Source organism: Egretta garzetta, unplaced genomic scaffold, assembly GCF_000687185.1.
Source record: "Egretta garzetta isolate BGI_Z169 unplaced genomic scaffold, ASM68718v1 scaffold35, whole genome shotgun sequence".
NCBI classification, from domain to species: domain Eukaryota; kingdom Metazoa; phylum Chordata; class Aves; order Pelecaniformes; family Ardeidae; genus Egretta; species Egretta garzetta.
The window spans coordinates 854,371-866,621 of NW_009259730.1; the positions used below are offsets into that span (position 1 = coordinate 854,371).

General features: G+C 45.7%; 1 protein-coding gene across 1 annotated transcript in view; it reads right to left on the reverse strand.

Annotated features, from left to right (window-relative positions):
* Window positions 1–3,725: 3,725 nt before the first annotated feature.
* GAREM1 (GRB2 associated regulator of MAPK1 subtype 1) overlaps window positions 3,726–12,251 on the reverse strand; it is an 83,001-nt gene continuing 74,475 nt past the window's right edge. Inside the window, exons 5-6 of the mRNA XM_035894955.1 lie at window positions 8,770–8,936; window positions 3,726–4,638 (exon numbers count right to left, since the gene is read on the reverse strand). Of these exons, the coding sequence (XP_035750848.1) occupies window positions 3,726–4,638; window positions 8,770–8,936 (1,080 nt within the window). The remainder of the gene's footprint in view (window positions 4,639–8,769; window positions 8,937–12,251) is intronic.

The window sequence follows — 12,251 nt, forward strand, 5'->3', positions numbered from 1 at the left end:
TGCTGCTTGGTTTGCTAGGATGGTTTGCAAGTCCTATCAAATGCCGAGCGCTGTCTCCTCCTATTCACATCAGCTGGTAAAAAGTTCGTGTCACAAGGATATTCCCCAGAGCTTTCAGACACTTCCTAATCACAGTGGGAACATTAAAGTAGCCCTCCATCTTGAAGTACAATAAGCAGTGCAGCATTTTGCAACCTTTAACAGATTTAAGTCTCCAGGTTTTACACCCCATCCTTCTAAAGAGACTGCGTGGTTCTCTGCTAAGGCCTGAAGGACTCCTCTGCTCCTGCCCCATTTCAAAGGTGCCACCATCCCTTTACTGCCAGGGACTTCCTGTGAGATTGACATGTTCACATCGGTATGCCCTGTTCAGACTGCCTTCTGCAGCACGGAAGACGGTCCTGACCCCCTAACACCACAGCAACAAAGCTCAAGAAGAAAACAAATAAATTCGATCCCACGGGCATCAGTGCTGCCACAGCTTGGCTACCTATGCAGTGGTGGAGAGGCTGAGCCACCCTGCTCCAGCTGCTTGCTTCGCTCATCCCTCTCCTGATTTCACCAGAGCAGATGCTTCAGTCCAGCTTGGGCATCACAGCAGGTGGCTCAACGCTGCAGTCATATAGTTCACACAACACAACGGTTAGGAACACCTAAGTTGCTAAAAAAGGCTTGGAAAATTAAGGTGATGAGCTGCTAAGGGCAAAAGAAAAGGTCAAATGGTAGCACATTATGCATAAAAGTAAGTAAGCTGTGCCAAGCCAGAACAAGACAACTGGAAGGACGTCAATAGCAAGTTTGCCGTTAGAGGTTTTAGCTGTACTTTTGCACACAGGATCTGCTTCTGAAATCATTGCAGGTTTCTGGGCCTTTCAACAGGCCAGTTGTATTTTGGTCTATGTATACGGGATGTTAATGCAGCGCACTGGTGAATGCAAATTCCACCAGGGTCCTTGCAAGAAAAACCATCCCAGGCAGGTAAGCAGAGATAACAGAATAGGTATCCATCTGTAGTCAAACACCACAATTTTCTCAGGGATGTTAAAATCCTGGGGGCATTTGAAATATTTAGTGTTAGTATTACCTAGACTGCCATTGCCTCTTTTTTTTTTTGAGAGGCAGGGGGAGATATATTTTAATTTTCTTACCTGGAATTAACAAGCCAAGCAAAACAAAGAGAAGTACCTGACATTTAAAATTTGGGCCTTTCAAATGTGAACACTCATTTGACATAGCGAGAGTTAAAATGCAATTGACTTCAACTTGTACATGCCTACCAACAAGCATGCACATCTGAACAGTACTTGAATCTGCTTTAGTCTTACTTGCAGCTAAAATATTTTAGGACACCAATTAAAATGCATCCGGAGAATGCTATTGATCTGCTGCTAAAACTCAATACATTAAGAGCAGGATTATGAACTCTTGGGGGTTTTCAAGTGGGATATTTTTTGGCTCACTGCTTTCTAGTACCCACATCAGTTGGGCTTTGCTCTCTGGCTGGGAACTGGTGGTTTGCATTACTGCAAGACAAATGATGCATCTTGGCTTTGGCATGGAGACATGACATGAAATTTGCCGGGCAACAGAAAACTCCATTTGCAAATAAATTGTTTATAATGAGTCCATATGGTCAAGAAAACAGGCAAAAGCAGCCTCTCATTTTTGTCCCTCCTCTATATTTCCTCTTGATGCTCCCACTACGTACCCTACAGTAGAAAAAGAGATATTTTTTTGTACTTCAAAAAGGTAAGAAAGGCAGGCGATGGTGTCACCCTGGCCAGGGCTCTGCTCAGCGGCAGGTGAGGGTGAAGCTGCTCCAGCATCCCTGGCTCTGACCACCTGAGGATCCTGGGCACGCACAGTTGCTGAGGATGGACACCACAGACTTATCTGAGGACCTCCACAAATCCTTGCATTCACTACTACAAAGCAAAGGATCCTGGGGTTATTCAGACACATTTCAGAGAGCTCTGCCAAGCACAGGAAATCAGCAATGGACTTTCAAAAGTTAATCCTATTTCTAGCATTCTGAGCAGTTAAATTTGAAAGGTCTCCAGGGGCAGCCTAGTGCCCCCTTCCCATCTCCGTGCTCCCTTCTGACCGCTCCTTCCATGTGACACCTATTGCAGTGAGTTTTTGCAGCTGGGCAACTGAATTAGCACATCTTATGATGCTACAGTCCCTCCCGCTTTGACACCCCCGTCCTCCTAGCCCACTGCAAACAAGACGGGTGAACTTAAACATCACAAGCATTTCCCAAGCCATGGCCCAAACCCGCACTTGGCCCCTTCTCAGCAGCATGCCATGTGCTGTTTCTGTTCCCACCTCACTAACGCTTTATTTCAAAGGCATTCTACAGGAGTACTATCACCTTCCCACGCATATCCGACCGCAGGCATCGGATAGCGCATCGAGCGCGTTTTCAGATGATCCTAACAGCAGCAGAGGAAATATAAGGGGTTGCATTTCGCCAGATTGCGGCCTTTCAGTACTTAAAGGGAGCCTATAGGAAAGATGGGGAAAATCTTTTTAGTAGGGCCAGCAGTGACAAGACAAGGGGTAATGGTTTTAAACTAAACCAGGGTAGGTTTAGACTAGATGTAAGGAAGAAGATCTTTACAATGAGGGTGGTGAAACACTGGAACAGGTTGCCCAGAGAGGTGGTGGAGGCCCCATCCCTGGAAACATTCAAGGCCAGGTTGGACGGGGCTCTGAGCAACCTGATCTAGTTAGCGGTGTCCCTGCTCACTGCGGGGGGGTTGGACTAGATGACCTCTAGGGGTCCCTTCCAACCCAAAACATTCTATGATTCTATGATATTGCAAGGGCTGTGCTAGCAGGCTACTGTGGCAGGCAGGACCTGCCGAGAGAAGAGTCTGTGCACTGAACTGCCTTTCCCATGAGAAAGCTGCATGACCAGAATTCATGCTACTTACTCCGGCCATCCGACTACAAAAGCAACTCTTGAAATCTACAGGTCATAAACTTTTAATTGGCCAGGGCAGAGTGGCTCAGTAGGAAAATCCCCCTTCTCCCTCCCCTCTGGGCAATGAGCTAAGCAAGGCTCTTGTTTTAAAAAACATTTAACTCTTTTTGCTCGAAGTAACATGGAAAATGTATCCACATTACAGGTAGTCAGGAAGATACTGTTACTAAAAAGATGCTGCAAGAATAGTCTATTAGTGGCACTTCACAGCAATTCTTAATGTTTTCAAGATGTAGTGTCAAAACGATGTTTTTGTACATCTGAACATGCTTCTTGTTAAACAGAAACGGAAGAAAATCACAGCATGTTGCCAAATATTATTTGAACAGAAATAATCCCATGAGAAATACATGGTTTTTTTTTTTTTGCAGTTAACACAAAACTGTAAACTGGATCGGTGTGTGTCTTTCAGCATCAAATTGTTCAGTAATAAATACGACTAAGTCTTAACAGACTACAGAGTAAAAGTTCCCTTAGTGTCCAGTTTTTAGCAGCTGTTGAACGTTCAGGGATGCACAAGGCACACCTCTGCAGATTCTCTACCTTTATTATTGACATACAAAAAAAAAAAAAAAAGAAAAAAGTCCATTCACCACTCAAAACCGTTTATCTGCATAGTAAGAATTTTTCTACTACTATTTACAGGAAGGGCTTTTAGTGCAAAAAACAGGAAGTGATGTATTAGCTGAAGTGCATCGAGCACATCTCGTACAGTTTCACTAATAACTAGTTGGCATCACATCTTGGGCCGCCAGCCATTAATGAACTGTAGTATTTTCTTAACCTGCAATTTGCTTAGCTTAAAGTCTTCTGACAGGATTTCTTCCGTAAGCTGAACCAGTAAATTGCCATCAATCTTCTCTGTAACAAAAAATGATATGACATCTTCTGACAGACCAATAAACCTCAGCGATTTAGACACTTCCTCTATCGAGAGTCCAGAAAGGTCCGTGGGGGGCTGCCAGGGAGAGCCATCCCCACAAGACCTTGGTGCTAACTGGAGGTGGAGGGGAGACGAGAAGGGGTAAGACACAGAGAACGTATCCTGCATGCCCTTTTTAACGAGATACTGATCTTCCAAGAGGTCTGGAGAACCAGTTTTCGACTCCTCCTCGGCACCATCTATTTTCAGCGGCAAGGGACACATGTCCGTAACCGTCTTCTCTTCGTTTGACTTCGGTGCCCGAGGAGGTAAGGCAGGACATGAATGGCTCTGCTTTGTGTTGCTGACTCCCAGAGTTTTCTCATCAGTGCAGTCTAGAGAGTAACTTGCCGACTTTGGACAGCTAGAGATGGTGTTGGTGAACTCCGCTGGGGTCAGCGGGGAGTACCCCGCCGGGAGCTCACACCCATCGAAGTCAAAAGTCAAAGGTGCTGGACAGTTTCTCTTTGGCGTACCTGGAGTCTTCTGTCTGGGGTAACTGTAGCTCCTGCTCGGATCGAGCAGGAAATCACTCCTATTCAGGCCTTCAGCAGTTCCTGAAAAATGGTTTGGCCACGACAACCTCGAAGGCAGAGCTTCAGTTGAGGGACTTCCCAAAGGCATCGTGCTCTCAGGCTCTTTGGATTCTGTTTTCATCATGTTACAAGGGTAGCAGGAAACAGGTGCGCTCTCAGCTGGGTTGGTGTTGTCGCTCTCTGTGACACTGCTTAAGGAACAAAGCAGAAAGGATGTCATTAGTATGAAAAGAAGTGCCATTTGAATAAATTCATAAATCATCTGACAGAGTCAGAGGGTGGCTGTCACAAGGAAAGAATCTTCTTTCCTCTGGCAGAACTTTTCAGATTTGAATTAACAACACGTTTGAGTAATGCACTGACAGTTCTTTTACTCCTTCTACAAGCCTGACAAGATACTGATATACCCAAAAGCCTCACGTCTTGTTTTTTTCGAGCTCATAAAACAATAGATGTCTCAATTCAGTTCTGTGTCATCTCCCGAATACTCAGTTTTCCCACTGTCAAATTCCTGAGGGACACCACCATGGAAAAGGAGCTGTATGTATCAAAGTATCAGGCTTTAAGCTTACCCCACAGTAACTTGTCTGTGTGTCCATCGCCTTAAAAAGCTATGAGAAGAAAACACTTGCTTTTCAAGGGCACCTAAAGAAAGTTACCCTGACCTACTTCCAGGTGGTAAACAAAGCTCAGCCGCCTGAGGGAACTGATAGTTTATACCCAGGCGTTCCTGAGAGACAGAGGTGCCAACAGAAGCATAAGATCTGTTATCAGAAGCAAAGGTTTGCTGCTTTTATGCCACTTCCTTTTAGAAAGTCTGAAGGATTGAGCTGATCTCTGGAAGTCTGGCTAATTAAGACAGAACACTGGAAAAAAAAATTAGCAGATTTATAAAATCTTTACCTAACAAAAGAGAGGGAAACCAACAGCTGAAATAATTGTTTTAATTACTCACCTCTCTCTTCTGGAAACTAACTACTCAAGAAAAAAACTAGGTAGGCATTCTGTGACAGCTCAGTGAAAACTGCTTGAGGAGGGCAGCAGCTTTCCAAAACATGACATAGTTTTGTTACCATACAGCAGAGATGAAACAGTTTAGGAGGTTCCTGAAGTATGATGAAGGAAAGGCTGTGGATGTTGTCTACCTGGACTTTAGCAAAGCCTTTGACACGGTTTCCCACAGCATTCTCCTGGAGAAACTGGGTGCTCATGGCTTGGACAGGTGTATGCTTCACTGGGTAAAAAAGTGGATGGATGGCTAGGCCCAAAGAGTTGTGGTGAATGGAGCTAAATCCAGTTGGCGGCTGGTCACAAGTGGTATCCCCCAGGGCTCAGTTCTAGGGCCAGTCTTGTTTAATATCTTTATCAACGACCTGGAGGAGGGGATCAAATGCACCCTCAGTAAGTTTGCAGATGACACCACATTGGGCAGGAGTGCTGATCTGCTTGAGGGTAGGAAGGCTCTGCTGAGGCATCTGGACAGGCTGGATTGATGGGCTGAGGGGCTAATTGTATAAGATTTACAAGGCCAGGTGGCAGGTCCTGCACTTCAGTCACAACGACCCCATGCAACACTACAGGCTTGGGGAAGAGTGGCTGGAAAGCTGCCTGGCAGAAAAGGACCTGGGGATGCTGGTTGACAGCTGGCTGAATGTGAGCCAGCAGTGTGCCCAGGTGGCCAAGAAGGCCAATGGCATCCTGGCTTGTATCAGGAATAGTGTGGCCAGCAGGAGTAGGGAAGTGATTGTGCCCCTGTACTCCGCGCTGGTGAGGCCACACCTCGGATACTGTGTTCAGCAGTTTTGGGCCCCTCACTGCACACTGGAGCGTGTCTAGAGAAAGGCAACAAAGCTGATGAGGGGTCTGGAGCACAAGTCTGATGAGGAGCAGCTGAGGGAGCTGGGGTTGTTTAGCCTGGAGAAGAGGAGGCTGAGGGGAGACCTGATTGCCCTCTACAACTGCCTGAAAGGAGGCTGTAGCGAGGTGGGTGTTGGTCTCTTGTCCCAAGTAACAAGAGATAGGACAAGAGGAAATGGCTTGAAACTTGCATCAGGGGGTGTTTAGATTGGATATTAGGAAAAATTTCTCCACTGGAAGTGTTGTCAAGCACTGGAACAGGCTGCCCAGGGAAGTGGTTGAGTCCCAATCCTTGGAGGTATTTAAAAGACATGTAGATGAGTGGTGGACTTAGCAGTGCTAGGTTATTGATCTTAAAAGTCTTTTCCAGCCTAAACGATTCTATGATTCTATTCTATGAATGGATTGACACAAAAAGTAGTTCCCCATGCACTTACAGTGAGCCAGAGAGGAAGCCAGCCTGGACTTGCCCAGCTCAAACACAAAGTGCAGATGCATAAAAGCAGCTCTAATATATATCGCTGGAAAATTAGTTATAAAACTCTGCCCCAAGAGATGCAGTTTCCCTCTCTGTCTAACCATCCTTTGCTCTCTGCTCCACGCCCTCCAAACTTTTCTTTTTTCCTGCTTCTGTCACGAATACAAGTCTGCATTTTAAAGCAGTTGGATGTTTACAATAGCAGTATTTTTTTTTTTCTCCTCAACAAGGATACAGTGTCAACTGGTCTTTGCTGGCTGTTTAAAGGCCAACTGCTGTAACGTACACAGTGCAAAGCATTTTTCACAAATCTAGCCATCGGGCTGTTCAATTCCGAGAAGACAATAAGCGAGGTGTCGTAAACAACTAACCATAGAGAGGAATTAAACTGATTGATCTTGTTTCTGTTCTCTAATTCAATTTTAGAAATGGGAACATTTAATGATTTAAAAGATTAATGGAATTACTGAAAACTGATAAAGTAACATTTTAAAAGTGCCTCCTTACTTGTCCTCCACCACAATTAACTCACTGGGACTCAGTGCCAAAGGATGCAAGAGAAACCTCAAATACAGCTGAAGTCAGACATCAGACATTTTTATAGGTAGATAAGGACAAATCATATTGGTTTTGTTTGTATTTAAAATATTGGCTGCAACCCTTCATGATCGAGAAAATAAGATCATTGATAAAAATGGCAAGAACTGAAAAGCAACTTCGCCAGCAATCTGCTGAGTCCACGCACTGCCAATTTTCTAGCAGCTTCTTCTGCAGCACTAGGTCAATTCTACCAAGCTGGAGATGTCTGGTCTGGACCCAAGCTGGAGATGAATTTCATGCAACTATCGTGAAGTTTCAGGCAAACAATACCACCTGCATTCCTGAGAAACTTCACTTCTCGCGATTTTCCTGGTTTCTTGGGAGGCAGATGTATTCTTAGCTACAAAGAGAGAAAGCAGCATCTGGTGGGCCTCAAATGCTGGGAGGTCTTGTGCCTCCTGTGGAGCAGACCTTGACAGAACTACCCAAGAGGCTTTCATAAAACCAAAGGAGCAGCCTTGATCTAGCGTGATCATTGCCAGATACACGACACTAAGCTGCAAATGCGCAGCATGGCGTAGAAAGGCAATTCCAGCATAAGTTGTTATACCAATTGCAACTAGGCTGAAACGATTCCAGATCAGTTTGTAATATCCAGACAGGTACTATCCTGTCATTGAATGGATACCAAAAATAGTAACAACAAGACATTCAAGTCAAAAAGGAGGTGAGACTTCAAAAGGTGTATACACTTCCTAAAGCCAAAGGAAGAACACTGCATTGCCAGGAAAAGGTGTGCAGCCACATAATTCAGAATCTACTGTCAACTTCTGAGTAGCCTGACTGGATTTTCCAGTTTGCGGGCTAGGATTGTGCTGAAGAGGGTTTGATCTGGAAGCTGTCTGGCCCCTTTCCGCTACACCTCACTTTACACTCAGCGGTGTCTGCTGGCCTCTCTGTTCTCCATCACACCCACCCCATAGGTTCCCATATAGTTGGCACAACACACTTCTGGATTACCAGGCCCCTTCTGTGCCCCTGCTTATCACAGCTGGCTGCACTGCATGCATGTGGTACTGAAATTCCACCCAAAAACTAGCTTTGAGATGTTCTGGTTTGAAGATTCAAGCCTTTCAAGAATTATACAGAACTGTATGGGATTCTGCATTTAGACAGCCTGTGCCACCTTACAGTGAGATTACCAATAGCAATATGTGCAGGCATTTAATATAAATTGCTATGTCCTATCTAGTAAAACACAGTTTCTGCTGGAGCTTTGCTTCCTCTTGAATCTTTAAAAGCAACTTGACAGGTTAGCCCATTTCACAAGACATTCATGTACACGCAGTACCATGCCTTTACAAACAAGCGCCTTCAAAAAGAATACTGCTAAATTTAACTTTCTCAAAAAGTGCTAGCATGGGGCTCTTACAGCTCAAACACATACATGTTGTGCAGTCCTGAAGAGTAGTAGGACAGAGTAGGGCTAGGAGAGCGGGTCTGCTGTCGGGCAGGCTTGACTGTACGAGGAGGGATGGAAGGACTGGTGGAGGACGGCTTTGAACTCCGTGGTGGGACGGGGGGAGCATTCAGGAGCCTGCATTCCTCTTTTACCTGTACAAAAGAAGAACACGTAAGTAAGCAGCGAGGAAAATCTGTGCAACAGCACTCTCAAACAGATGAAACACATCTGGTTCTGCCTTATTCTGTGAAAGGAAATAATTAAAAAGGGAGGAGAAGAGAAAAATGATGCTAAGTACATACATTTGTAACAGTATGTGGCCGTCGAAGAAGTCCAAAGGAACGCCTTGCTACCAGTAGATTGCTACCAGCAATCTTTTTAGGGTGCTTTTCACTAATTTGATATCCACTCATTTAAAAAGTAGCAGCAATGAAATGACGTAAAAGCACCTTCCAGTAACATACAAAATCAGGTATTTTACGGTTTGTAAGGAACAATTAATTAGGCTTAAACTTCATGAATGCTGTCTATTTAGATGTAATAAGCCAACCTGAGGTAATGAAAAGATCTCAACAGACTTTGATGTTTCCTGCCTTACTTCACCAGCGATACTCAGCCATCCAGCTCTAGGATGATTCCCAGCCTTCCTCCCCCACGAACAGTACATGTATCTCGTATTTACCAGATGCTGGGATTCAAACCTGGAGCTTCAGTCCTTCTGGAGCTGCCAAAGCAGTTGAGGATAAGGTTAACTACAAAACGTACAAATGGAAAGGTGTGGGCAGAAGAGCCTGTTCAAATAATGCGCCCTGCCAAGAAATCTACTTTTTGCAGCCCACCAACTTTGGCAGCTTAGAACACATGACCATAGCACTGCTTACCTGGAATTTAGTTTGGTCTGCCTAGGTAGGAGCAAAGTATCAGGATCCATCCCCATAGAAAAAGGGATGGAATTAAGACCTTAATCTGATCAGTACATATTTGGGAGAGCAATTTATTAAGTAGAGCTAGAGGCGAGCAAGGCTACTGAGAATTAGGCTGCCAGGCAAGGTTTTTTAGGACCCACCACCTTCCCCTGGGCAGGAGGACACCTTTATGTTCTCCTTGTCTGAAACAGTCTTAGATGCACCAGAAAAGGGAGATCCTCTTTGTGTTTGAAAGTTATAGTTTATTTTTAAATTTAACAACACTGCAGAACTAAAAGTTATCTTAGTAGTTCTGCAACACATAATTAGCAATTAAAGCAATTTCATTTATTTAAAACCAAAATAAATGTGGAACCTTTTGCAATCCACTCCAGTGCTTTCAAAATGCAACAACCCGTTTAGTACTTTTGTGAAATGGAAAACTGGGGACTAGGACACTGTAGCACATTTTTTCCCTAATTCAAAACAAGTCAAAATTACAGGAAATGCCCAACAGCATAAAACACTGAAATAAATCTTGCTCTAAGGGTTCTTATTTGCTCTTTCAAGAAAAAAAAAAAAAAGAATCAATTTTATTCATGTCTGTTATTGAATTCAGGCATAAAACTCTTCAACCATTTTAGTGCTGCGCCCCAAGGATGCCTAAGGACTTCATTTTTTTTTTCCCCAAGTCAGACTAGGCAAAGTTAATACTGCGTGCTATTGAATATACACCCATGGGTTTAGGGAGACCATTCAGGGGAGCTCTCGGAGCAGAGCAGACGGTCAAGGGGTTAAAAGGATTCTTTCCCGGGAAGAGTGCCGGCATTCAAAGGTGCTGGCATAACAAACTATGCCAAGCTCCCTTGCTGACCTAGATTGCAGATCAGAACGCGGCCATAAATAATACCAGTTTGCAGCCCCAGTCGGTCCCCGTCACAAGACCGCGATTACAGCTGCCAAGCATAGCCCTCAGGAAACCCAGCAGAGGAATAAAAAGGAGAGATTTTTGCAGATTAAACTGACAAGAGCAAGGGGAAATTTCAGAGGGGAGAGCTACCCTTGCTAGGACCAAGTGATACATGCAGGAGAGGAGGGGAACGGCCGGGGTGCGATGCGACGGCTGCTGCTGTTAGAAGGAAATAGTCTCTCACCCAGAAGCACTGGATGCCACGTGGCCAGAAACAGATAAAGTGCCTTTGCACCGAATGCCTGAGCCCTCCCGTGCTCCAGCAGCCCTCCTTCCCGTGACCCGGGGATGGCGACCCCTTTCCGACGGACGTGAAGTAGATTTTAAGACCTCTGCTCCTTTTCCTCGGTGACAGCACAAGACCTTGCCAAGCAACCCCCCAGGCCCTGGGGTGTCACTCCTAAATCTGGGCACGGCAGGTGCCTGTGGCAGTAACCGCTTCTGAGGCCACCTGGGTAACCCACCGGGTCGCTGGCGGGGCGGCGAGCATCATGCAAAGCAGTTCGACGCGCCTTGCCGACGGGAGCCTGAACCGCCGGCACGCTCCATCGGGGACGGGCTTTAAATCAATCAGGAAAACAGCCTCTGATTTTATGCAAATTAGCGTTTGGGGACTGAAGCAATTTCTAATTCACAGGCCTTAATTCAGGAGGTCATTTCCCCCCCTCGCCCCCCTCCTGCCTTCACGCCGCTTTGGTTTTCTGAAAGGTATTTAGAAAACAAGCATTATGTATCAGGATGCTTCATCCTGCCGGTGAGAAGAAAACCAGAACAGCTTCTGAAACACCCGAATGTCCTTTTCTCTCTCCTACAAACAGCTCCTGTACACACATTTTAAATTTAGTGCATGCAAAAATACAGTTGCCAGCCAACCTTTACACAGAAATGCTATGGAATATCATTCTAGCGGGAGTGATGACTAAACCGCATGTTCAGCAGCAGCTCCTGAGATCCACTTATTCTATAAATACCCTACATGAAAACCGTGCAAACATCTCCTCGGCCCCAGCCCACTGATGAATTCAGTAGATCACTCATACGCATTCCAAAGCTGCTCCAGCAAGCCACAAAAGCGAGGCTAAATTACCATCACCTACAGAGATGCAGTCTTTTTTATTTTGTTTTCTTTCTTAGGGGGTTACAACCCCTGCCCACCTCTAAATGCAAGCAAATATCTGCAGCAGAAATTAGTTCTCCCGCATGGCTGGAAAGCAATACTGAAATTGCTGACAGCACTCACACATTGCCTCGGTAATGTAAGACACACATGACAAAAATCGCACACTTTTCAAAGTGTCCTTAAAAGGCAACATCTGTAGGTAACCCGGAGGCCATCCTGCTGTCCCCAGAAGGGAGTCACCGTGCCACTAGGTCTCCCCAGGTGCGAGGGTCCACACCGATGCTGTGCAGGTGCCCCCACAGCTCTCCCAGCATCCCATCGCCCACGCCTCAGGCATGGCCAGAGACATCCATGCCTCATGTCCCCCTGCCAGGGGGGCTGCCCACACCCCACTGCGGGGGCAGCCTTCCTCCCCCACCGCCCCCTTGCCCCCCCAGCCGCTCCCCGGCGCCGGCTCCCGCGCTCCCTTCAC